Source organism: Podarcis erhardii (genome assembly GCF_964252035.2).
Source record: "Podarcis erhardii genome assembly, chromosome: 15".
NCBI classification, from domain to species: Eukaryota; Metazoa; Chordata; class Lepidosauria; order Squamata; family Lacertidae; genus Podarcis; species Podarcis erhardii.
Window position 1 is genome coordinate 26437134 of NC_138505.1, and position 27293 is coordinate 26464426.

A 27293-nucleotide genomic window follows, 5' to 3' on the forward strand; every position below is an offset into this window, starting at 1 on the left:
GTTTCTCCAGAGCTGTTCGCCTAAAATGTTAGCAATGCCTTGTTTGTTATGTTTGGCCAGTGGAGGGAAGCCATTAAGCATGGAATGTGGCCCCCATGCCTCTCTGTCTTGCCTGTTGCACTCTCCCCAGCCAAACCCCTCACTGACCCTGCCCTACACCTTCCTTGAGTGATGTTATCTCCCTTGCTTGCCTGGTCGACAGATGAGGTGGAAAAAAAACCCCAGCTTTTGTGTGGATGGAATATAAGATTCTTGTAAAAGCCACCTCTGTGGCTCTACCCACCTTTGAGCATAAGATCTCTGCTGGATCAGACCTGAGGATCAGACCCACACCATTTTTTAATTTGAAGAATACAGCACCAGGCCCAGCAGTGCAAGACACTATGATGGGGAGGTTTGGCCGCTGGACAACAGGGTGGGAGGCCTGATCGTTTAAAGGAAAGCCTGGCCAAACTGGGATGCATCTGTTTGTAGGTGGACGTGCAAGAAACTGCTTTTTCCTGAGTCACACCAGTGGATCATCTAGCTCAGTAAAGGTAAAGGGACCCCTGACCATTAGGTCCAATCGTGACCGACTCTGGGATTGCGGTGCTCATCTCACTTTATTGGCCGAGGGAGCTGGCGTACAGCTTCTGGGTCATGTGGCCAGCATGACTAAGCCGCTTCTGGCGAACCAGAGCAGCGCACGGAAACGCCGTTTATCTTCCCGCCGGAGTGGTACCTATTTATCTATTTGCACATCTAGCTCAGTACTGTCTGGCAGTGGCTCTTCAGAGTTTCAGATGAGAGTCTCTCCCAGTCCTACCTGGAGATGCAATTGGGGATCAAACGTGGAGTTTTCTGCAGGCTCTACCACCAAACTGTAGCCCCTCCCTTACAGGAATTTGTCTAACCCCCTTTTAAAATTAACCAAATTGGTGGCCATCATACCACTGTTGTCGAGTGGAAACTGCCAGCCCCAAGAGAGGAGAAAACAAGAGATGTACACAGATGGGCATCTTGGTCCTCCTACCTATGCCCATCTTACAGGTAATTTTAATAGCCTAACTATAATCATTTATACTCAGAAATAAGTGGTCCTCCTGCTTAATCCAATGTGGTTTATATACCTAGGTAAGCATGGCTAGAAAGTGTTACTTACTACATTCAGTCTAACAGACAAGCCTCCACTGCTGAAATGGTTTTCAGAGCCCAATGTATATTTCCTTTTCCACAAGCTAGTTTTTCCTCTTCTACTCACAAGCCATGCTCCAGGTCTGTATTGAGGATCCGCTTTAATCTTTCCAGGCTCTCAAAACCCAGGATCTATTACTGCTATAAGCTAGGAGGAGCTCTTTTCTGTATTCTTTGGTCAGGGGTCACACCAGCAGTAAATATCCAGGAAACTAGGTTTACACAGCAGCTCCAGACCTAAAGCACATTACTTCCTCTCCCCAAGAATCCTGGGAACTGTAGTCACACAGAGCTGCAATCCTCAGCAAACTACAGTTCCCAGGACCATAAAAATTAATATATTCAGCGACGTGAATAGCACCTCCAGCAAGCTTTTGGGGTAATTTGGTTTTCTTTTTTAAAATATTTTTTATTAAATTTTCCATTTTACAATTTCAAATACTTATTTTACATCCTTGAACTATCAGTGACTTCCCTTCTTCTCTTTCCATGGTTCATTTTACATACCTTAAACCCCTGCATATTTTGCAAAAACAATACCAATCAGCTTTCCATTATTGCATCCTTCAAAACTTATTTATTTTACACTGTTGAATTTATCTTAATGCTGCCAACGTTTTCAGCTATGTACAATTATTTTCCATATAGTCAATAAACATTTTCCAATCTTCTTAAAACATATGGTCTTCTTGTTCTCTTATTCGATTTGTTAAGTCTGCAAGCTGCACATATTCTGTCAACTTAAGTTGCCATACTTCTTTGGTTGGGACCTTGCTCGTTTTCCATTATTTGGCTAACAAAACACGGGCTGCAGTTGTTGCATACATAAATAACCTTATCTCATTTGAGATTTAGATAGGTAGCTGTGTTGGTCTGACGCAGTCAAAATAAATAACAAAAATTGTCCAGTAGCACCTTAGAGACCAACTAAGTTTGTTCTGGGTATAAGCTTTTGTGTGCATAACAGAACAATCCTAACTCTAGAAAGTTGGCAGAATTTATGATGACATAGATCACACCAGCTTAAGTTGTCCCTATTCCAGACTCTGCTCAGGATCAAGTTAGAGGAATTCAACTTTCACCACCCTTTCTGCCGGCTGTGTTCCACTGGGTTGCTAGGTCATGGTAAGCACACGAAAGCTTATACCCAGAACAAACTTAGTTGGTCTCTAAGGTGCTACTGGACAATTTTTTTACTTATCTCATTTGGTAATTTGGTTTTCCATTTAGTAATATTTCCATTTGGTAATTAAGCTGTACGGATAATTCTGAACAGAACTAATTGCAAATTGTTCGCCTGATCCTCAGGAACATCAGTGTGCCACCCACAAATCCCCCATTCAAAAGTACCTCTGCGGCTGAAGCATGGCCACCAGGTCAGATCTGTCTAGCTCCCAATGGCAATCTGAAGCCTGCTTTTGCCCAGTTTGCACTTTTAAAAGTTAAAATCTCCAAACCAAACAACAAAACTCTTTCCTCCCCACACACATCAGATAACAACTGAATCAGAAACAACAGGCAGCAAACACAACCCTAAACAATCTATTAAATTAAATGGGGAATTCAAGCGGATTTAGGATGGCAGCCTAAAATTCTAGATTCCTTCATTGATGTAAACCAGCAGCTCCCATGTCTGCCCCAAGCAGCCCGGAAGTGAGTCCTATGCGCGTGAGTCTATTCCTTACAAGTCTATGTTGGGGGCACGCCCTCTGCGGTGCGTCTCCCATCGCTCCCCCTGGTGATGACGTCATTAGCAAGCGCCGCTCTCCGTCTCCTTACATCCGCTTCCGGCACCGAGAGAGCGACCGAAGCCTTCCAGTCGAGAAGCGGCGGCGACATGGCGACAGCGGCAGCGGTCGTGCTTGGGAAGGCCTCCCGGCAGCTGGTGGCTCCAACTCCGCGGGCCGGGCTGAAGCGGCTCCTCTCGGCGGCAGCGGCGTCCGGCCACGGCGAGGCCGGGTCCAGTAAGTGGGGCCTGTGACCGGGTGACCTTGCGGGGAAGAGGGCGGTCCTGCCGGCGCCGCCAAGGAGCAGAGCGGGGCGGGGTTGGGGGTGGACAGGCCGCCTCTGGGCACCGAACAAAGGAAGCTGCCTAATGCCGAGCCATGTCTCTGGTCCATTTGGTTTGGTACTGTCTACACGTACTGGCAGCAGCTCTTCTGGGTTCCAGGCTGGGAATCTATTCCCAACCTTATGCAGAGAGCTGGTTACAGGTAGGTAGCCGTGTTGGTGGAGACTCTTGAGAGTCCCATGGACTGCAAGAAGATCAAACCTATCCATTCTGAAGGAAATCAGCCCTGAATGCTCACTGGAAGAACAGATCGTGAAGCTGAGGCTCCAATACTTTGGCCACCTCATGAGAAGAGAAGACTCCCTGGAAAAGACCCTGATGCTGGGAAAGATGGAGGGCACAAGGAGAAGGGGACGACAGAGGATGAGATGGTTGGATAGTGTTCTCGAAGCTACCAGCATGAGTTTGACCAAACTGCAGGAGGCAGTGGAAGACAGGAGAGCCTGGCGTGCTCTGGTCCATGGGGTCACGAAGAGTCAGACACGACTAAACGACTAAACAACAACAAAGCCGTGTTGGTCTGCCTTAGTTGAAACAAAAAAATAATAATTTTTAAAAATCCTTCTAGTAGCACCATAGAGACCAGCTAAGTTAGTTATTCCTTCCAGTAGCACCTTAGAGATCAGCTAAGTTAGTTATTCCTTCCAGTAGCACCTTAGAGATCAGCTAAGTTAGTTATTCCTTCCAGTAGCACCTTAGAGACCAACTAAGTTAGTTAATGGTATGAGCTTTCGAAAGCTCATACCAATAACTAACTTAGTCTCTAAGGTTGCTACTGGAAGGATTTTTTTATTTTATTTATTTTAGTTTGTTTCAACTTATGCAGAGATGTCATTGAGGATGGAACCTGGAGCTTTCTGCATGCAAAGCAAGTGCTCGACCACTGAGTGACAGCGCTTCCCCAAAAGGATCATAGGAAGCTGCCTTATACCAAGTCAGGCCATTGGTCCATCTAGCCAAGCATTGCCTACACGGACTGGCAGCATCTCTCCAGGGTTTCAAGAAGGGAGTCTTTCCCAGCCATATCTGGAGATAGGATTCAATCTTTATCTGGGATGGAACCTAGGACCTTTTCTATGTAAAGCTGTTGCCCTGCCACTGGCCTACGTTCTTTCTGGTGGCCACTAAATAGGGCCTCCATGGTCAGAAGCAGTCTACCAGTTGCTTAGTGCCGGCAATGGAGAAGGACTGCTCTTGTGATTTGCTGCTCCCTGTAGGAGGCAGGGGAGAGCTGAGTTGGCAGAGTTAACGGGCTGCAGGAATCAAGAGCATTGGCTGGCTTCACGGTTTTTCCCATAAATGTGATTTTTGCATAGTGGACACACACACTGATTTGCGATATTTTGCCAGGTCAGAAATTATGATACCGATATCACAATATGGACTTCAAACCAGTTTTGAATTATATATTGATATATCGCCCAGTCCTAGCTGCTAGATCAGACCAAAGGCCCACCCTGCCCAGCAACATCTGGAGGGCACAAGGTTGAGGAGCCTGGTTTCGGCAAGTCAGTGAAGGATAGGGCTATTAATGACTACCAGCTCTGGTTGCTATTCCCCAGTATTGGAGGCAATATAGCTCTGAATAATGATTGCTGGGGGTGAGCATTGTATCTGGTCCTGCTTTCGGGCTTCCCAGAGAAATCTAGTTGGTTACTTTGAGAACACAATGCCTGTGGTCTAATTCAGCTAGGTTCTTCTTACATTCATACTCTAAAAAGAGCACAACTTAAGCTGAGGTTCTTTTATTTTTCCTTACTCCCCACTGCCGCCAACCATAAGTGCCTGCAAACTGTTCTGAAACACACTGCTTCAGTTATTGGCCAGTTGAGAGGAGGGATCCCACTATAAAGAAGCTGATATTCAGGGATTAATTGTATCAGTCCTATGCTTTTTTTTTCCCCTTTGCAAAAAAACAGGGCAACCAATCAGTTTCTGCTTGTGTGTGAATTCTTTCCATTAGCTCGCATGTGGAAGATCCTGTCCTTCGTGGTTGCTTTGCCTGGAGTTGCTGTGTGTATGCTGAACTGCTACCTGAAGGCTCAGCAGGAACATGAAAGGCCAGAGTTCATTCCTTATGCCCATCTGCGCCTCCGGACCAAGGTATTGGACTCAAACCTGTCCACAAGCAAGTCTTGTTCTTTATTTATTTGGACCACTTAACAAGGAGATGGCACCAAACTGGATGATGATGCCTTAAGAGCTTTCCAAATCAGTGCAGTTTGGAAAGGTTCAGCCCTACATCTGGATGCAAAGCTGCATCCCGTGGTATCTAAACATGCTATCCCCCCACCTCTGGATCCGTCATGCCAGATAGGTTGATGATGAGATCTCAAGAGGTATCCAAATGCCTAAAGAACATGCAGACCGAAAAGCCACTTTCCAAAATTATATAGTAGGGAAAGGTAGTAAATGTTAGTGCAAAAGCTGTATTTCATTAAAAAAAGGTAGCTGAAAAAACAGTAGTGTTAAAGATCAACTTAAAAAGCGAAGATCCCACCAGCCTGAGATGTGCCCAGCCCTTCACACTGCCCTTCACCCCATAGCCAGTGCCATTTTAGTCCCACTTTATTTTATTTTGTTATCTATTTATTTTGCACAAAAACATTTTTAACCTGCATTTGAAATATATGTGCGCTTTGTTTTTTCTAAATGTCCCAATAGCTACTAACATGGCCCTGTTGGGTCATTGCCTGTGGCCCACCCACGTAACTTTGTCCCAGCCACTGGTCTGAACGAAATAGGGTGGGGTGTACATACCTAAAGATATAAAGAGCTCTAATTTCCACCATGGCTGCTTTAGTTGAGATTCCTACATTGCAGGAGGTTGGGCTAGAAAAATGACCCTGAGACTCTTTCAGCTCCATGATTCTATGAATCTACAATTCTATACAGTTGTCATTTTAAGCGTTTAGTTTAACTCAGTCATCCCCAACCTGATGCCCTCCAGACGGTCTAATGACCACGGCTAAGAGGAATCTTCTAGGAGTGGCTCCCAAGCTCTGGGATAGGTTACCATGTTCAGTGTGGCCAATTCAGGGAGTGGTGTTGACTGAAAGAACCGTTATCATTTATAATTTAGTGTCAGCTTTGTCTTTTGTCTCCTGGTTTTGCTGGTAGTTTGTATTTAATTATAATCTGCTTTGAGTCACCAGTAACTCTGAAACTACTGTTTTCAAGTTGTCCCTGCTCTGTAGCAGTGACTTCTGATTTAGCCTGCTGTTTGGTGCTAATTTGTTCTTTTCAAGCATCGTTTTCAGAATAATTGCTTTTTAAAATAATCTCTTTTTCATTTATAAGCTGTTATAAGTCGTTGAATTCCTGCTCTGTAGCTTGCTAAAAACTTCAATCTCTTCTTTCTACAGCCCTTCCCATGGGGTGATGGAAACCATACTTTCTTCCACAACCCCCATGTTAACGCTCTGCCAACTGGCTATGAAGATGACCATTAAGCAACTGTATCATGCCAGCCATGTGGACCATTTAAGGTAGCTGGACCAAGACCCATGTTGGGACCAGCAATGCTCTCCATTCCTTATACTATGAAATGATGAAGTTCTGACCTCTAGCAGAATGTATTGTTTGCTCCAGAGGTCACATTAAAAAGAAAAACACTTTCAACCAAGTTTTTCTGTGATTTTCCTTAACTATCCTGGGGAAGCTACAATTTTGGTTTAAGACAACTTAAACAGCAGTGTCTGTACAGGAAAGCACAGCGATTAAAGTTTTTTTGGGGAGGGGAGGGAAAATGGGAACATGAACCATTGTATGGTTTCCTTATATCTTTTCATGTTTGAGCAGATTATGTTCTGAAATGAAGTGATAAATTTTCTCTGTAGTGTGCAAAGGGATGACAAAAGCAGAGAACAGCCTCCCCCAATCTGGTGCCATCGCAACTTTTGGTTACAGTGCTCAGCCGGTGCTAAACTAGTCAACCAGTGATTTTAAAACAAATGAATTTCTATCTTGCAGTAACAGCTTCATTTTTTTCAAAGACATCTGTTGCTTGCATTCTGATTCTTAACCACTGTATTTCTTATGCATTAGTTTAGATTAAAATTTTCATGGAAGTAAACCTTATTATTTTTGCAACCCAAAACACATTCTTATCCAGCTTATATCTACATATATATTTGGCTTGTGTGGTGTTAGGGGAGGGCTAGTACCTCCGGTGAAGGAGCCCAGGGTTCTCCTAGATGGTGGGTTTATGCCCTAACCACAACTTCCAATATTGAGGAGGGCTAAATACTTAAAAGATTATTTAACAAATGAATTGGTAATTAGTGGAATTTTACATAGTGCTCTATATGTTGTTGTTTAGTCGTTTAGTCGTGTCCGACTCTTCGTGACCCCATGGACCAGAGCACGCCAGGCACTTCTGTCTTCCACTGCCTCCCGCAGTTTGGTCAGAAGTGCTCTATATACATACCTATTAAGAAAGACCAGTAGCTCTGTTGCTGCTGCATTGACTGAGATGGAGATTTGTCTGAGGCCATTGAACTGAATGGATGGCAGAGGCAGGCAAGACTTGAGCTCTGACATTCACAGCTGTTATCTTATCTACTTATACAGTAAGTATCTTCCTAGTTCAGGGAAGAGCACCAGTAGTGTAAGCTGTCCACCTATGATACTCCGAAGCAGTGCTACACAAAGTAAATGGCCACTACAATCTTACATATTTTTATTCTTGTTTAATTCTGTTATTGCACACAGCAGAATGCATACAGCTGATTCATTATATCAGAAGGCACTTTCTGTTGCAAGAACATTTCCAACACTGACAACAGGGCTGCAAGAAGTTGGTTGTAGAATTCTCTGTGGGGTTTTGCAGGTGACCCAACTATTGAATTCAGTCCTTTTAATATGAAACAAACTGCATTTTTCTTTTTAAAAATGCTGCTGGTTTAGGAAAAATTAAAATAAATGCAGATTTAATAGATGGGGTTGAGAAGAAGCCCCCCATTTGCTATGCCCCTAAAGTCCATTAACAATGTCCATGTGGTCAGGGGGGGTGTCCACACTTCTTATTAATGTTATACTGAAATCCTTTTGCTTAAGAAACTAGACTTGTCAAGGTTGTAAGAAATGGGTGTCAAGCCAGCCTCTCACATAACAAACTTAAAAAAGCTTCACATACAGAGCTGTCCGTTTCCTAGTTTTGAGGAGTTTCGACCCAGCTGCCTCTGAACTAACACAAATGCATTTTAGCTACTATAGTAAGTTTGTATAACTCTAGGTGCTTGTTGATATCAGCTACCAACTTGCTTCAATTCTAGATTTCCTCCTACAGGTTTATAAACCAGGCAACAAGTTAAAACAATGCTGGCTCATTTTAATAATCTGACTTTGGCCGAGTGAAATGGAGACCCACCTTTTACACATCCATCTTATGCTGTAGACAAATTTCAAGTTTTTGAGGTCAATCCCAACAACACTGTGCTGAAGTTGAAATCTTTCCTCCCTTTGGTAAATAGAAAGCATTGTACCCCTGAAACTTCTACATCTGGCCTGGGCTTCTTGGAATAGCTGAACAAACAGACACAGAACGAGGCCAACTTCCTCAGAGGCACAGTATTTCTCCAGCAGTATTTCACTGAATATGGTATCCTTTAACATTAGGTTAATTTACAGCCCAAGTGGAATTCTCTGCTACCACTAGAAGTGGAATTGACAAACAGAAAGTAAAATCCCAACAGAACACATTGATTAATGTATGAGATTGACCTTGACATTCATTTTAACAGTTGCAGTTAAGGTTTACATAAATAAAAACAACTGGTTGATCAAAAACCAGGCATGAATTTCTCCCCAACTCCTTTGTTAGAAATACATTCAGTTGTAAATTGGAAGAATCCCACTGTGCACATGATAAAACCCACAATACGTCAGTAGATATGAAGCTTGCTACTAGATTAATGAGGCAGATGTTACTGCTCATGGGCTGAACAGTCCTTGAATTTCTCCATCCCCATGGACAACATAGCTAGAGTCCTTGGCCAGCAGCCAACTAGATTTAGCACGCTGGTGTGTGTTCAGAATATTTTTTTCTGTGACCATCATGGTCAAGAAGAGTTTTCAGACTTCTCTTTGCTGGGGCCCATGAATTCCAGTCCTTCAATGGGGATGTCTTTTTCCTTAATAGCTTTCTGGAAGAAGCAAAAAGGCAAGCATATTTTAATATTTACAAATATGGTCTCAAAAAGTAACCAAATTATATAAAAAAACAAAGGGCTGAATTCAGCATTCTCTGCCCACTAGTGCAAGGGTGAGAATTAATGCTCCACAAGAGAGAAATTCAGTGCAACAGCTGTGCTAGCCAAAACTTCTTGCATGGCAGATACATTACCAACCACCTAATTTTGCATTCTCACGTTCAACAATGATCCACTGCTGCAAAACATTTCACCGGTGAAACTAGTATACTTGTAAGTGACCTTAACTTAGAACTACATCTGATAAAGCCCCCAAATTCCGTATTATGCTTAGGACAGTGGTTTCCCTATTTGTACAGAGAGAATTGCAAAATTTGGGGGTAGAGGCAAAATTGTTCCCCATGTCTGAAGCTCCTTCCTAAAATTGTGTACACATTCCTAAAATGTCCCTGGATACATTCTGAGGGCACACAAAGGTCTGGGTCTGATCAGTGCCTGGAGGAGAGAATGTCTAGCACCTAAATGTGACCACCGTGGGAGACATGGAGGAAAAAAGTGGAATATAAAGAAATTTGCAAAGTATTCCTCATGCCTGGCTATTGTCTATGCTGGATTGTAAGCTTCCAGAGGTCAGGGACCCATCCACAGAACATTAAGAGCAAAAATATGGTAATAGCACTGTATAAACAGCAACAACTAAACAAACAGCATTAAAGTGAGGACATATACTATAATTATAGCAATTGCTGTAATGGCTATAACTTCCTCGTTCCCTTGCAAGACCCCCACACAAACATGTTATTGCGGGGATTACCTATTACATTATTGCTTGTGTAAAAGCAAAACACAAAATGGCACTCGGAGAAAAAACAAAAGTTGTTCTCTACAGTTCAACGTCTTTCCCTGCCAAAAAAACCATGGGCTGCCACCCCTGTCATAAACTATGCTACCCAGATTGTGTGGGCAGAGACTTGTGATTCCTACATTGCAGGGGGTTAGAGTAGATGACCCTCGGGGCTCCTTCCAACTCTACAATTCTATGATTGTGACTTCCAGAGTTTTGTGTGATGTATGCATGTTGATCAGTTCTGCCTCCACCAACCAGTTGTTCACTTAGGATCTGGAGGAGGGGGTAAGTGTACAATTATTGCAGCCTGAGCCTGTCACTAGAAGTTCCACGGACTGATTTTGAGACCTGGTGAATATGTTGCCCTTTACTCAACCCTTCCTCTAAGGATCACAAAGCAGTGTACCCAACTCGCCTCCTCCCCCATTCCCCCACAATATTCCTGAGGGTGAGAGGTAGCAACTGGCCCAAGGTCTCTCAAGGAGCTTAATGACCAAATAGGGATTTTTGAACTTGGATCAACCCAGCCCTAGTCCAACTTAGACTGCGCTACTCTAGTGCTCTCCAGATGTTTTGGACTACAATTTTTATAAGCCCCATTCACTTTATTTAATTTTCTCTCTCTGCAACCCATGCAAAGTACCGTATTTTTCCGTGTATAAGATTAGGGTTTTTAACCAAAAGGTTAGGTGCGTCTTATACTTATACCGACCTGGCCACAGTGATCCATGCGACAGTCATCTCCAGGCTTGACTACTGTAATTCGCTCACGCGGGGCTGCCCTTGAAGCTGTCCCAGAAACTCCAGCGGGTGCAGAATGCTGCAGCGAGGCTCCTCACGGGGTCTCTGCCATGGGAGCATATTCACCCAGTGCTTTTCAAGCTGCACTGGCTCCCGGTGGAGTACAGGATCAGATTTAAGGTGCTGCTTTTGACCTTTAAAGCCCTTCACGGCCTAGGGCCCTCGTACCTACGGGACCGCCTCTCCCGGTATGCTCCACGGAGAGCCTCAAGGTCCATAAATAGCAACACTCTAGTGGTCCCGGGCCCTAAGGAAGTTAGATTGGCTTCAACCAGAGCCAGGGCCTTTTCAACTCTGGCTCCAGTCTGGTGGAACGCTCTGCCTCATGAGACCAGGGCCCTGCAGGATCTGATTTCTTTCCGCAGGGACTGTAAGACAGAGTTGTTCCGCCTAGCCTTTGGCTTGGAGCCAATTTGATTCCCTCCTTCCCTCCCTCTCTTTCTTTTTTCTTTTCCTTCTCCTCCTGCGATGAGGCTACATTTTAATATTTTAATGTTGCAATATTTTAATGTTGTATTTTTAATTTTGTTTTTAAGTTGTAATCATTTAACTTGCTTTTATTATTGCTTGTAAGCCGCCCTGAGCCCAGCCTTGGCTGGGGAGGGCGGAGTATAAAAAAAATTATTATTATTATTATTATTATTATTATACATGGGAGCATCTTATACACAGAAAAATATGGTCAGGTCTTGTCTGACTTCACTTAAAGGAAGACCTGCACGCCCTCCCCCACTGACCACCACCAAGCACACCCTGCCTGAGGTCCCCTAACAGAGATGAGAGCCACATCTTGCATTTAAAGAAGTATCATACCACTTTAAAGGACCATGACTTCCCCCAAAGAATCCTGGGAACTGTAATTTGTCAAGGGTGCTGGGTTTTTTATTTTAAAATTTGCATTTCTATCCCACCTATTTCTCGAAGGAGCTCAAAGTGGTGCGCGGAATTCTCATTTGATCCACACAACAACCCTATGAGGTAGGTTAGGCTGAGAGGGAGTGACTGGCCTCAAGGTACATTCAATGACCTTCCTGACCCAATGGGGATTTGAACCTTGTTCTCCCAGGTCCTGGCAGTCTGATTTGCCAACCACTAAACCACACTGACTCTCAGATTTGTTAAGAGACCACCGAATTCCCTTTCCCGGTATGGCTTCACCATCACAGGGGACTCTGGGAATGGCAGCTACATGAAGCAAGCGGAAGCATCTCCTAACAGCCCACAGCACCCTGAACATACTGAGGTTTCTAGAGTTCTGAGCTGTGACCACCAGAATGTTATTGTAGCTTTTAAGCAGTTATGTTCTGAGAGCTGGACTCATAGCTGACAACTTTCCCCCGTTTTTAAGGGAAATTTCCCTATTCCGAATAGGATTCCTCGCGAGAAAAGGAAAAAGTTGACAGCTATGGCTGGACTGGACTATCGAGCTTACTTGGGTGTCCCTGAGTCAGTCCCAGCCCCGCAACCTCACCAAGAGGATGAAATGAGATTGGGGGGAGGCGACTATGTTCCAGCTCCTTAGAGGAAATAAAGCGGGACAGAAAGGCAAGAAATAGCGCTTTAAACGCGAGGCGCAGATGCAGCCGAAGCCTGAAGCGCAAGCCCTGCCGCCCCGCCCTCTGCATGTGCTCAGAGGCATTTTCCCCCCTTGCCTGGACGCAGAGCTGGTAGCGCTTGAAGAGTTGGGCGCAGGGGTCTCCGCTGCCGTCGCCGCCCTCGCCCTTCAGGAACTTCTCGGCGAACCAGCGGTTGAAGCACTGGTCGTACTCCCGCTTCATCTCCGTGCAGGCCTCGCCGACGCTGTTCATGACGACCGCAGCACCGACCCTTCAAGCGCGAACCCGGAAGTAAGCGCGACTTCCGCCTTTGGCGCACGGAAGTGGCGTTACGTGGCGACGCGCTTCCGGAGCGCCGGGCCGGAGGAAGGCATGTGGGCGCGTCGGCTCGCCCGTGTCTTCCGTGCGGGGTTTTGCTCTCGGGCTGGCGTTCCTGAAGGGGGTCTCCCCGCGCCGCCTAGGGAAGCAGGGGCTCCCCGGGTGAGTAAAAGGCCCGGCGGCGCCTAAGCAGAGCTTGTCCCCAGAAAGACGAGGTGACGGGAGCGTGTGTAGAGGTCTTTTAAACAATAACAAAAAACAGCAGTCACTGGTGGGTTCTTGGACATCTAGCCTAAGGGCTTTCAAATTGTAGTGATGACAGTGATGCATTAATTGCATTTGTTGGCCACCTTTCCTCCAAGGAGCTCAAGGTGATTTACAAGGTTCTTCCTATTTCGTATAATTATCATGCAGCCATGGCTCAGTGACTATAGCAGCTGCATTGCATGCAGAAGGTCGCAGGTTCGACCACCAATGGTATCTCCAGGTAGGGCTGGGTGAGTCTCCTTGTCTGAACCCCTGGAGAGTCATTGCCTGTCAGTGTAAGCAATACTGTACTGAGCTAGATGGACCAAGGGTGTGTAAAGCCGCTTCCTATGTTCCACGTACACCAGAGGGTGGAATACCTCAGGCCCTGGGGCTGGTTGCAGGCATCTGGATCTACCAGGTCCACAAGATTCTGCCCATGTCATGCCTCTCACAGGCTCTGCTCAAGTGCCTTTTCTGGATGGAATATGCCATTGAACTGTGATCATGCCTCTTCCTTACCTGGGTGGAGGATCAGATCAGAAGAATCAGCATCAAACATTAGCCATAGCAATAAAATAAAATGTACTGAAGGTAGACATAAAAACTTAACTATACAAAATACATTTTGGAGGTTTACATCAATAATCAAATAATAGCTCTTATTCTAATTGCCCCTGCCCCTTGCAGTTTTTGCTGTCAGCAGAACCTGGGTGGAGGGTGTGTGTATATATCAAAACCTATGGCTTGTGCATGGTTGCAATATACCCTACTGTCCTTCCAGTAGAATCTATGTTCTCTGGTATTCACTGTTTATATAAGTTAAGTGCTGTCCTCTGTTTCAACTATTACTGAATTCAGGAAAGTTTGGCTTCTTTAAGTATTTCAGCTGTGTGGGTTTTTAACAAGTTTATGCAATCGACACTGGAGTTCCAAACATGTATACGTACTTGGAAGCAACAGAAAGAGCAACAAGTATATAAAGCCAAGAGAAACTGCAATACAAATTTCCTTCTAAATGTTCTTTTTACAGAAAAAAAAAGGATTTTCAGAAAGAAGCAGATGTGATTCTGTACAAGTTGCTTTATGTTATCATTTACTGAGGATCTCTTTGCAGGATCTAATTGCATTACTTTTCCTCTTCCAGAATAAAAAAGTAACTTTGGAATTGCTTGATCACCTGGAACGCCTGGCACTTGTCGATTTCCGCAATCAGGAAGGTGTGGAGCGTTTGGAAAAAGCCATTGAATTTGCTGAAAAACTCCATGCAGTTAATACAGATGGAGTAGAGCCGATGGATTCAGTACTGGAAGACAGGTAAGTATCAGGATCACTTGCATATCAGCTGTTAAAATTTTCCCTATTGGTCCAGCAGGGAAAGTCTTGAATTCTTCTGAAATTGGTACAGGATATTCCTGGGCTGTTTTTGTAAGAGTCTGTGAACACTTATTACTCATCATCATAACCAGAGAGTAAATAAACATCAGAGAAAGCATGTGTAGAAGATAGCCCATAAGGCTTGTTGCCACAAATCATGTTGATTGCTTTTGAAATAAAGAATAACACACTTGAATCCTTGAGGGGGTCAGGTGGTGTAGCCTGATCCTTAGGTGACAAGCACTGTGGTAAGCTGCTTCAATTCTGTATTTATCCCAACTACCTCCACAATGTTGAATAATTATTTGTTCTCCTCAGGTATCTGTACCTCAGGGAAGATGAAGTCACAGAAGGCAACTGTGCAGAGGAGCTACTGGAGAAAGCCAAGGAGACCATTGAAGACTATTTTGTAGCTCCACCAGGTATCAGATATGCAGTCAAGGCTTTGCTGTAGTTCTGACATTTCTAGACCTCTTCCAAGTTTAAGAGCATGTGTTAGACAGAGTTTATTAACAATCACCTCCTAACTAACTTCAGTTAAATAATGACAATCTCCAATTCAGCTAATGTACAAGACAGATTAAGAGCAAGTCTGTCTTTTAAGGTGGGGTCCTCCAAACAACCCCGAATTATGCAAATAAACAGTTGAACTTGCACAGCTTTTGATGTTCTGCACAGTAATTTTGCTAGTCATTGATTTGGATAAGCATCTGTGCAGGGTAGTATAGTGTCCCCTAGCCACTGTGGAAAACCTACTCAGAAACCCTTCTACCTTTTGTAGATTTACAATGCCTTGCTTACATCCCACGCAGTTTTGCCAACACAAGGACTAGATTTTATAGCTGAGAGTCCCAAGGAAGAACTCTGCCTGCAGTATCTTATCGCTCTGTCTCCACCACCATCCCAGGCATGCATACTGTACACACCTAATTGTGGAATTACCAAGAAACAGAGTTGCTCTGATAACCCCTAAAGAAGCATTAGTCAGTGCATTTTGCTTAACCATCAGTAACTGAGGCATACATGTTTTATACCACTGCTAGTTTTACTATGTATTAGATGGTACAAATGTTTACTCTGGGTGTAAGAGAGAATGGCTTACGCTGCCAAAGCAAACCTATACTAACAAGCACTTAATTCCAGCCAATTTTATTCTTTGTGTTAGGTAACATCCCTTTACCAGAGCTTGAAGACAGAAGGAGTTTCCTGTGGAAAGAAGAGTCCTAGGCTCTACATCAGATGCCACAATAGACTTCTTCAGCAGCCAGCAACTACTCCATGAAGCTGCATCCAGGATAAACCTTCACCACATCCCTTGTGCAACTTGACCTTTCTCTCTGAAATGACTGCTGTTTCTGTACTGCTTAGGCCTAAGTTATTATTGACTCTGGCATTTTTAAATTGTGTATACAATCCAACAATGAGGGCAACAATCCAACCCAGTTAAGTGTCCTTAAACCTGCTTATTTCAATTGACTTCAGATGTACCCAACACCATTTTTAGTTATGGCCAAAAGATTTTCACAACCATAACCCTTTCGCCTGTTCAAAAACAAACACCCAAAACCAAACTTTCTACTTCTGAAGGGGAAATGGTTTTAGAAAAATGACCGAGAAACCAGATAGCAGAATGTAGCAGATTTCTGAGCTCTGTATATTGAAAGGAGAGTGATCACGGCAAGGACCGATGTGTCACTGTCCAGTGTTCTGTGTCTGGATAAGCAGACTGACATATTTGGGGAGCAGAATCTCAAGGCTATCCAGCTGTCAAAGCTGCCCAAGGATGGAGTGGCTGTCTGTGATGTGCAGAATGATACGAGATGAAAGAGGGGAGACATAGACTTCTGGCAGTTTCTTCCTATCCAGCCCAAGAGAGATTCTGGGCTAGCCCACACCTCTCAAAACATGAGAGAAGTATAGGTGTGATGTTTAATGTTACCATAGATTCAGGGAACAAGTTGTATCAACAGTGTTTCACAGATAGGTATAAAGGAAACACTATTTTAAAAAACCACACACATAAAAACTTGTGAGAAGTAGACAACAGGCAACAGTAGACAATAGGATCTCTGTTTTCCTGGGAAACATGGCAGACCTTTGGAACAAGCATGTTTCTCAGTGGTATTTGCGATACTATTCTAACAGAATGTTGCTGTAGTTAATTCATGAGATGGGCTCATGGTTGGGTACTTACAAAACCTATGAGAGCAGACTAGTAATATTTGGCTCAGAAGGGGAATCAAAAGGCATTGAAGCACATTATCCTCAACTATGCAGTATTTGTCATTTTCATATTGGCATATGAATTTCTGCTTCAGAAAAGGAAACTAGTTTTCAAGATACTGTTGAGATGTATGTAATAAATAATTTGCTGATCTGAAGTGCATTTCCTCATCTATTTGACCGGTTTATGTATAACATATGCAATCTGACCTTTTATTTATATAGAAATCCCATGGATTTCTATATAAAAAGGTAAAGGGACCCCTGACCATTTGGTCCAGTCGTGAGCGACTCTGGGGTTGCGGCGCTCATCTCACTTTATTGGCCGAGGGAGCCAGCGTACAGGCTGCAGTTGTTGCATACATAAATAACCTTATCTCATTTGAGATTCAGGTAGGTAGCAGTGTTGGTCTGACACAGTCAAAATAAATAAATAAAATGTCCAGCAGCACCTTAGGTAAAGGGACCCCTGACCATTAAGACCAGTTGTGGGCGACTCTGGGGTTGCGGTGCTCATCTCGCTTTACTGGCCGAGGGAGCCAGCGTACAGCTTCCGAGTCATGTGGCCAGCATGACGAAGCTGCTTCTGGCGAACCAGAGCAACACATGGAAATGCCGTTTACCTTCCCACTGGAGCCCTACCTATTTATCTACTTGCACTTTGACGTGCTTTCGAACTGCTAGGTGAGCAGGAGCTGGGACCGAGCAACGGGAGCTCACCCCGTCGTGGGGATTCGAACCGCCAACCTTCTGATCGGCAAGTCCTAGGCTCTGTAGTTTAACCCACAGCGCCACCCGCATCCCATGGACACTGGTAGCACAACTCTATTGTATGAATGGATTGGATTGCAGCCTTAACATGATACAGCACACTTAATAGTTTAACTTAGCTCCAAAGCTAAGGTTATGCCTTCTTTACAGCTGTTACAAGGCTTAACAAATATTATCCAGGCCAGCACTTAAATAAACTATCACATAATCGGAGAATGCTTTCTCTGTAGTTGCAGGCAAGACAGAAAAGTGAGCCTCTAAGCATGCAATAGTGTCTTTGCCAGGAAGCCCTCTAGGCTTGAGGCAAATACAACTTCATAGGTATGAAATGGAACATCTCTTGTTTTACATGTCAACTACAACAAAACATTAATTTCAAAGGTTTACAAGTCAAGTAGCAATGGGGCTTTAATACAGCTTTATTAACTGAATTTATATTCCACCCTTCCTCTCAAAGGAGCAAATGCTTGCATTGCATTTTGATTTTATGTATTTTGTATGTATTTTATATTTCATGTGAACTGCCCTGAGACCTTCGGGTATAGGGTGGTAGAGAAATGAAATTAATAATTGGGCAGGTTTAGCAGTTGGCTAGATGCACAGGAAATACCCCTGTGTTTGTCAAGTCTTTGGCCAGAGAAGGAACCTATCCCATTAGTTGTGCTCTAGTGCTGTGCTTCCTATTCCAGCAGTCCCTTCACTAATTCTGCTGCCTCGCCTGTTATCTTTCTTTGACGTTGCCTCATAATAATTTTATTCTTTATATCCTGCCATCTGGTTTCCCCAGCCACTCTTGGCGGCTTGCAACACATATAAAAACATAGTAAAACATCATACATTAAAAACTTCCCAATACAGAGCTGCCTTTAGAAGTCTTCTAAAAGCTGCGTTGTTCTTCATCTCAACAACTGATGGGAGGGTGTTCCACAGGGAGGGTACCACTGCTGAGAAGGCCCTCTACCCAATTCCCTGTAACTTCGCTTCTCAGTGAGGGAACTGCCAGAAGGTCCTTGGAGCTGGACGATAGGGCTCCTTCAGGTATATGGAGCCAAGGCTGTTTAGGGCTTTGTAGGTCAGCACCTTGTGCTCAGAAACATACTGGGGGTCATGATGTTACAGGGGCCTCTAGAAAAGGCCCTTAAAACAACTGGGACTTCATAACCAATTTATGTCATGTGTATTTGGCATGTGAAGTACTACAAGGTCTGTTCTTCCAGTTGTGGACAGTCACTGCTATTCCATCATCCATAGTGGACCTTGACTGAATGCACCTGTGCTGTATTTTTCTGCTCCACCCATCTCCCCAAATTTTCTAATCTGGCAGGTGCACAAGTACTTCTGTAGCTTTTTTTGCGGGGGGAGGGAGAGAAAACCCAGGAAGTGCACGAGAGCAAATGTTACCAGCTTTAGTTGTTTTACAAAGAGCAAAACAGAAGATTGTGGGTTTTTCATAGGGACAATTGTAGTTTTTAAATTTTAATTAATACTCTGGTGTTTTGCAAGAGTGATATTTACTTGACATGTAACAGAGTAGTATAAGAGGTGTTCTGCTATAGAGTTCTATTGGTTTTATTTAAAAGTCCAATGTGTGCAATTACAATTTGGGTCTCCAAGATAGTTCCACATGTGTCCTCTGCTGAAATGGTTTCAGACATGCTTACTGCATGTGGCAGTCAGTGGAAATAGGCAGGCCCATGTCATTTTTGCTGCCAGAAATGAACCAGCTAGGCTACATTCAGGTGAGGAGCAAAAGGAAGTAGGTGTGTGGCAATCAGGAACATTCACTAGAACATCACAGATGTGACAAACTCCCCCCACATGCTGCAAGCAAGTTTCCACTCCAGTGGTCACTGTGGATGATTAATGGGTTATTTTCACTTATCGGTTTTTATCTGGATTGTTTTTGAACATGCATGGGCTGGCATTTTTATGAAAACAATGTGTAGATGTTGCAGCAAATAATTGTGTAAGCAACACCAATTCTACAATGCACTCCCACATCTGAAAGCACTCAGTTATTATATCTGAGCAATTTTTAAATTATATTACTGTAGTGTAAATATTCTTTTGATTTCCCCCCCCCACAACAATACCCAGCTTGACCAGTAGACGTTTGCTAAACCCAGGAACAGAAAGGAATTTAAAAGCTGTATTTTACACCAGCTTCCCACCTGCACAAAAGACAGTCACCCACTGATGAGTTACAGAAACATTTAAGTATATTTCAAAACAACACAACAGGCTGAGCCATACAGGTTGCTCCACTGCTTTACAGCACCTTCCTGCAGACAACCATTAATGCATACTAGTTCTCAAGCTCATATCCCTTCGTTCAGAAGGAGAAACAAAAACAATGTACATTTTCCAAACAAAAGAAGTTCAAGTGGCAATGTTTTATAGTATTTCATTACCAACACTTCCCTAGTAAAAACTGTAAGTCATAAAAAAAGATTTTATTGAATAAGAAAGGGGGGGAAACAAGGCTTCCTACGAAAGACTATATCCATCCATTTTGGAATGTAAACTCTGAGCAGAAATAAAGAGCTCAGTTCACATTTTTAGAAGTCCCTGTTGGGTGCAATCAGTATGGCCTGAAGGGAGAAGAGTAGCGTGGCGATCCCCTGCTTTGGTATGGAGAATCGCGACTCCTTGAACCAGAACGGGAGCGCGAGTAGCCATAGCTGATGCTTCTTTCAGGACAAACTCTGATATAGGATGTTTCACCCTGGAATTTAAAACAGAGAAAACCCAAACATTGGCATAACATCCTGTGGTCAACGTTATGAATGAATGAATGCCAAAAATGAAGATCAGGAACCAATGCACAAGTGGCTTGAGGCTGGAGATAGCTTTTTTCCCATATATACGCAAGTAGGAGTCCATCTACTGCTGCTGCATTGGGCCAGCTCTGATGTGGCCCTTGAGAGTCTACAGACGAAGGGCATGTGTTACATAACAGCTAGTACGGTGCAGGTATTAGTAAGGCAAGCACAGCCATGTTCTGTCCTCATCTAACTAAGAGAAGGGCGAAGATGTCGATAGTTTCCAACTTTTAACTGCCAGAGGGAAAGAGATGTAATCTAGTGGAGTCCTTCAGCATAGTTGGGAGATGCCTTGGTGAACTGTCTCACCAGCTCATCTTAATTTAATTGTATCTCAGCAGCTCAGGTTCTGAAGGGAAATCCCACAGCAAGCAGCCTCCAGCTGTGACAGAGGGGGTGGTTGCAGCAGATGGAAGAAGGTGGTTGCAAGAGAGGTAGCAATGCCCCGAGACTGGGGGGAAAAACTGGTTTATGGCAGAGACATCATGAGACCACCATAGGAAGAGGTTCCATGCATAGGTGGGAATGACTGCTATTGTAACCACTATGGTTACTCATCAGCATCTCTGGGGAGAAACGCTGCAGTTTGTGGATGCAAGCTCTGGCTGCCAAGGCAAAGGTGAGCTAAGCTTATTCAACAGCCAACCACTAGCAATCTCTGTTCAACTCTTGGTCTGTTAAAGGGAGAATGGCAAAGCAAGTCAACTCGACTTACCTAGAAGAAGACAGAGGCAAGTAAATCCAAATGCTTATTTTTTTTCCATGTAACTTAGGAATGAACCCCAGAGAACCTGGCCTTGGCTGTCAGGGCTCACACCACGCCATCATGGGGCAGGTTTCACAAGGCCTTGACCACTCTTTTAAGCTGGATTCCTAACATGCTACAATGATTACTATTAGCCACCAATTCCGAGACTATTGCTAGACAGTGCCCCCGGAGCCTCTTGAGAGCATCACAACAGGACACGTTAACGCATGTTCCTCCATGACTGGCACAACGCACATGCTCTTCACCCACAGGCAGGGACCCACCTCATGAGATCGGAATTTGGTGTCATCCAGTTTACGCAGTGCGTATTCCATGTCTTCCTTGCGGAGAAACTCAACCACCCCCATTCCATCTTTCTGTACATCTGCATAACATACATCACCAGCTTCACGCATATGATCCTTCAGGTCCTGCCAGCTGCCTGATGGAGGAAGCCCTGAGCAGTGAGAACACAAAACATAAGAGACTACGTAAAGAGATGGCACTTGCGGCTTAGGCTGGGCCGGAAAATGCTGCACACCCTGGAATGGTCCCTCCAGTGGGTCTGAGACTCCATCCACCACTTCCACAGACTTCCTGCTTATTAAGGATCCAAAGAACAGCAGTTAAGTTCCATTCCTGGGTGGATGAGCCTTTCACTGTCAGCAAGGTGGTCCCCTAGGTAGGATTCAGAGTTCTGGGCATTGAAAGGAATCCTCCTCCTGTTGGTCCAAGGTAAACTTAACATCACCCCTAACTCTGCCTGGACAGCTTGTACTCCACATACGGCTTAAGTTACTCAGGATCAGATTCCCATCCAAGAATGATAGTCCCCTTCTAACAGTATGAGTTTGGATTCCAATTTGTGTCCTTGGGCAGCGAAGCAAGGATACCTGTGTTAACTATCAGCATGATCATTAAGTAAAGGCAAAGGTAAGTGGCTCCCCTGTTCCACATCGCATTCTGGAGACACTAGAACACTGCTGCTCCTAGCAGTTTTCAAGAACGCTTCACAATACTCTCTAGCAATGCATGTCCTCCCATTCATGCCAAACGTCAAAGAGATTCCTCCAGATATCCTCCCTGCCCTCCCAGGCTTCTGTGGTTCTGGGGTTCAACACTTTTGTTTTCAGGTCCTGATGCAAAGCTGAGGAGATTGCAATTCAGTAGTTTCCTCACAGGGAGCAATCACATTTTTAGCCAGGATGCCACAGTACCATGCAGAGAAGCACCAAGATAGGTCACTGTACTTTATTTAAGCAGTACATGGGAATAAACATGTTTTTTTTTTAATGAGTTTTGTTTTAAGTGGACCATTCCATAAAACTGGTCAGGGAGTGCTGAGTTTTCTCCAGAGATTTGGTCGCCATGGCAAAACCTCCAAAATACATCCACTTCTCTCCAGTAAGAGGTATTTTCCACCTGTCTCTCCCAACTCACTAAACAAGACACCTACTTCAGATATGGCAAGGTTCCTCTGAGGGATCCACAAGGTTATTAACTGAGGGATCTAATTCAGGTTATTTTCTCTCATAATAAGCAGAAATACTGCATAGTAGCAGCAGCTCAGGCAGCTCTTTAATGCTCATTTTTTTGTCTCAGAGAATCATTTGCTTTTATGAGACCCAGTCCTCCTGGCCCTGCACACTACAAGGATCTTCTTCTTTCCCTTCACCCTCCCAGTTGTCCATTGAGTTCATGCCTGCCTACAGGTGGAGACGAGATTTTATCTTTTGCTCACCATTCATTCACGAAGTTGAACTCCAAAAGCAAATTAAAATAGGCTTCCTCCGTTATTTGAACCAGAAAGCTGTCTTCTCCTCTCGCAGCTCTGAAAAAACTCCTTCACAGGAACAGTTTTCTTATTAAAGAAGAAACCCTGTATTATGGAAGCAAGGTGCTCCTTCTCCCCAATATAACAAAACATGTGGCATGGCATCAGGATGGCTCCCAGCCAGTATGAAGTATGGAAGGCAACATACCTGAAACAAGGACTCGGAATTCAGAGCGCCGTGAAGGAGGGCCATTCCTCCCACGAGGCCCCCCACCAAAGCCTCCACCCCGTCCTCTGGAAGGTTTGGGAAACTCAACGCGTAGGCGACAGTGACCATAATCATAGCCATTCCTCCCATAAACTGCATCTTCTGCATCTCTGTGAACAAATAATATATGCATGAATTTAGCATTGCCCAGACAGCACAAGAAAGGTACGAAAACAAGAGACTAACACATTTTGTTGCTCCTTAAGGTGCAAAGAGATACTTTGCTGTGTTTGTTGCAATAGATTAACCCTCTGGAAAATGAGTAGTCCTAGGAACTACTGTACTTTGAAACTTAAATATAGAAATATTTAAATATAGTAGGCTGTAAAAAGTGGAGAGGTTCCCAGTTTCTAAGCTGGAAGATGTTAGCACTTGACATTTATGAGTGATAAAGTTGTTTCTAGCTTTGGACAAAAGTCACAGGATGAAACATACTGACTGAACACAGTATTCACCATCAGGATGCAAAATACTGCAAACAATAAAAAGAATTTAGAACATTCACGCCTTACACTTACAACAACAGTTAGCATATCATAGCACCAGGGAGTTCCTATTTATTTTTCGAACGCCAATTACTCTGTTGACTTGCTAGTCTCCCTGGAGTAAAATCAAGAAGGTGGCAATCAGGTTAAAAAACATTAGTGCCCAAGGCACCTTTGCTCCAGCTGTTTCAAAAAGCCATTGTCAGTTACGCAAAGAAGGCTATTTTCAAGAGATACAACAAAATGAAGAAGCTTTTCTGTATACTTATGATCAACAAGAATTCCATCAGCAGACTACTTTCTACAGATCAATTAGCAACGTGCCAAATACTACTTTGGGAACCCCTGCAGCTGCTTCTTTATGCCAGCATATTTTTTGTAGTTAATCTTCTTCCCTGATGTAGTAACCCAAAAAAGCCCTTCACTACACCATTTAAGGGGTTGTGGTTGTGACTTTTGTGTAACTGAACTAATTTCTGATGCAGTCCAATCCTCTGTTCCTCATACTAAGGATTAATGGTCTGTTGTCAGTCATATATGCTGTGGTGTTGAGCTACACATTGCATAAACTTCTATATCTGAAGAAAATGACTAAGACATACTAACAAGAATTTGCCAGAATCAGAACAGTACATATTTGTAAAGCAGATTTAATATATACATGATCAACAGTTCTGCAAAAATGAAGGAAACACCCCCTTCCAGAGGATTTACTGATGTTTTAAAATATTATATATTGCATTTTGCTGTTATATTTAATGAGAACCACATTGTGAAGATTTTGATTATTGAAAAGCAGCACAAAAATTAATGAATTAAAAATTAATTCATAAACATAAAGGCTCCATTCCAGGATTTGTCAAGAAAGGAAGGGAGGAATGAAGGAAGGAAGGAAGGAAGGCGGGAGACTGGCAACCTACTAAAGATGCAGTGGTCTTTACATCATCTAGATCTCTGACTGTATAATATTAACAGCAGATGAGCCATTCCACAGTCCATTTTACTGCTCCTTCCCCCCCCCCCTGAATAATCATTTATGAATTGGGAAAAGGCACCATCTTATCCTCCATCTTGTTTCTGTGCATTTTTAAAATATAATTGATTTTTTAAAAAAACAACAACACGTTACCTTGAATTAGGCAGGATTTGTATCCTGAAAGGCAGAATATAAATAAACTGAACCCAAGGTGTGGTTTGAAACAGAGGTGGGAAAACTGTCACTCCTCCACTGCTGTTTGTTATTGGACAGTCCCAGCTGCAAGCCCCAGCAGGCAAGGATAGTGGGAGTTGTAGTCCAACAATATCTGGAGAGCCACAGTTCCCCACCCCTGAACTAGTGGCTGGTATTTTTGCAAAGAATATTGGTCTAGGTGCATCTGATCCACCTATGTTCGGGAAGGGTCATACCTCAGAGGCAGAACACCCGATTTGTACGCAGAGGATCCCCAGTTCAATCCTTGACATATCCAGTACTGTATGTCCTGTCTGAATCCTTTGAGAGCTGCTGCCAATCTATATAGGCCAGGGCTGAGAAACCTTTTTCACATCAAGAGCCACATACCCTGCTGAACAACTTTTCATGCGTCAGATGCAAAAGTAGACACGCAGCAAGTTACCTTCCAACAGTTGGCCATCTACACAAACTAGTCCAACAACATGTGGTTTGGTGAAGACTGTAGGCTGCATTGGATACAATGCAGGGTCTGCTCATTGCCTAGATGAGAGGCTGCCTGAGAAAACACTACCAGGTGTATAAGGTGCTATATAAATCCCAATAATAATAGTAATAATAATGTATGCCACCTTGGCTTCCATTAAGGAAGCAAGGTGGGAAATAAACATAATACATTTCATATAGATTATTTTAGGATTGTAGGCAACTGAGTTCTACTTAGGGAAAGCCCATCGAAACTGATGGGCCCAATGCTAATCACGCCTATCAATTTTAATGGATTGTATCCATTGTCAAACTCAATAGCAGACCCACTGAAACTGATGGACCCCATACAAGTTGTGTCTGTTAATTTTAATGGGTCACATCTTACCTTAGTGCTACCCAAGAATAGCAGACCCATTGAAATTAATGGACTGTAGGGCAGTCTTATTTTTGTAACTAAGTTGTTTTAAGCTGTTTTTAATACTGTTTCAATTGCTGGAACCTTAGGGGGAAGGGTGGGTAATGACAATGTGATTCGGTATTTGAACGACTGGTATTAGTAATTGTGTTATAAATTGGTATTGTTATTATGAGGCTATTATTGGATTGCAATTGAAAACTAATAAAAATTATTATCATAAAAAAGATAATGTGACACTGTAAGGCAATGTTTCTTTTTATTTGTGTAGCCGAAACCATTCCAAAACAAAACATCTATCAATTTCAGCAGATCATATCCAATGTCAATCCTACTCAACGGTACTCGAGACCTGCTGAAATTAACGCAATATTGGGCTCGTCCATTTTAACGGGTCTACTCTCTGGAGCACGGGCGAATGCTGGATAGCAACCCCCCTATATCATTAATATAAATAATAATAATCTGAAAACCGTCTGGGTGGGTGGATGCAGGTGGGTTTGATTCCCTCCCCCTCTTTCTTTTTCCTTTCTCCTCCTGTGAAGAGGCTGCATCCTAATGTTTTAATGTTGTATCTTAATCTTTTAAATTGTATTTTAATCAACTTGTTTTGATTATTGGTTGTTAGCCGCCCTGAGCCCGGTCTTGGCTGGGGAGGGCGGGGTATAAATAAAAAAATATTATTACTATTATTATAGCAGAAAGCCAGCATGTGATGTGCCAAAACGAACCAAATAAAAATAAATTTTAAAAAGGCGGGAAAGGAGGAGGAGGAGGGGGTGAGGCGGGGCTTGCACCTCACCCTGCCAGCAAGATGGAGAGCCCCACATTCACAAAATGCCAAAAAATGGGGTTGGAGGGGCTCCTCTTCCTCCTCCCCCCACCCTCCAGGCATGCTTGGGAACCCCCCCCCCCAATTCCCAAATATGAGAGATTATTGGGGGGGGTTCTCTAGATCTCCCGCCTGAGGGAGCCCGGGAACCCACCCGCCCCGCTCCCCGTCACCCACCGGGGGTCCTCGAAGCGGACGAAGGCGAAGGGGGCGAGCCCGCGCTTGCTCTTCAGCTCGATGTCGCGGATGCGGCCGTACTTGTAGAAAAGCTCCTCCAGGTCCTTCTCGCGCACGTCGGCCGGCAGGTTCCCCACGTAGATGCGGCCGTCGCCGCCGCCGCCGCCGCCGCTCCCGCCTCCCCGGCCGCCCCCTCCGGACATGCCGGCCCCGCCGCCTCCGTAGTCCATCATATCCCGGCCCCAGCCCCCAGACATCCTGCCGAGTCCCTCACAGGCCGCTGCAAACGCCTCCGGGGCCTAGAGCCAGCCAGCCAAGTCAGTCAGCCGATTCGGCCTCGGCCGCCGCCCCCTCAGGCCTTCACACGCCGCAAGGAGCAACGTGACGAAAAATGAGGAGCGGGGAGGGAGGGGCGGAAACCGCAGCTTAAAGGGGGGGAGGAGGAGAGAGAGGCGACGCGCCACCGAGAAGAGATGGGGAAGTGGGGGGGGTGGGGGTAAAGAACGGCTCCTATGCAAACCCTCACTCCGAGGGAGGGAGGGGGGAGCACGAAAGAGCCACCGGATGCGCATGCGGC

At 44.2% G+C, this 27293-nt stretch overlaps 4 protein-coding genes across 4 annotated transcripts; 2 read left to right on the top strand and 2 right to left on the bottom strand.

Annotated features, from left to right (window-relative positions):
- Positions 1–2911: 2911 nt before the first annotated feature.
- COX6A1 (cytochrome c oxidase subunit 6A1) lies at positions 2912–6869 on the top strand. Its single transcript, XM_081842166.1, has 3 exons — positions 2912–3137; positions 5208–5347; positions 6610–6869. Exons 1-3 carry the CDS (start codon positions 2915–2917, stop codon positions 6694–6696), a joined length of 450 nt encoding a protein of 149 aa, XP_081698292.1. The 5' UTR covers positions 2912–2914; the 3' UTR covers positions 6697–6869.
- Positions 6870–7922: 1053 nt separating this feature from the next.
- TRIAP1 (TP53 regulated inhibitor of apoptosis 1) lies at positions 7923–12852 on the bottom strand (the record flags this gene model as incomplete). Its single annotated transcript, XM_081842187.1, has 2 exons — positions 7923–9390; positions 12697–12852. The coding sequence occupies 2 exons, from the start codon at positions 12850–12852 to the stop codon at positions 9307–9309; spliced, it is 240 nt and encodes a 79-aa protein (XP_081698313.1). The 3' UTR covers positions 7923–9306.
- Positions 12622–16922, top strand: GATC (glutamyl-tRNA amidotransferase subunit C; the record flags this gene model as incomplete). The annotated part of the gene is made up of 4 exons (XM_081840779.1): positions 12622–13080; positions 14312–14481; positions 14860–14963; positions 15707–16922. The coding sequence occupies 4 exons, from the start codon at positions 12622–12624 to the stop codon at positions 15766–15768; spliced, it is 795 nt and encodes a 264-aa protein (XP_081696905.1). The 3' UTR covers positions 15769–16922.
- A 2810-nt stretch (positions 16923–19732) lies between these two features.
- SRSF9 (serine and arginine rich splicing factor 9) lies at positions 19733–27293 on the bottom strand. Its single transcript, XM_081842117.1, has 4 exons — positions 26717–27293; positions 23088–23257; positions 21390–21562; positions 19733–20260 (listed from the first exon to the last, which is right to left on the bottom strand). The coding sequence occupies exons 1-4, from the start codon at positions 26971–26973 to the stop codon at positions 20117–20119; spliced, it is 744 nt and encodes a 247-aa protein (XP_081698243.1). The 5' UTR covers positions 26974–27293; the 3' UTR covers positions 19733–20116.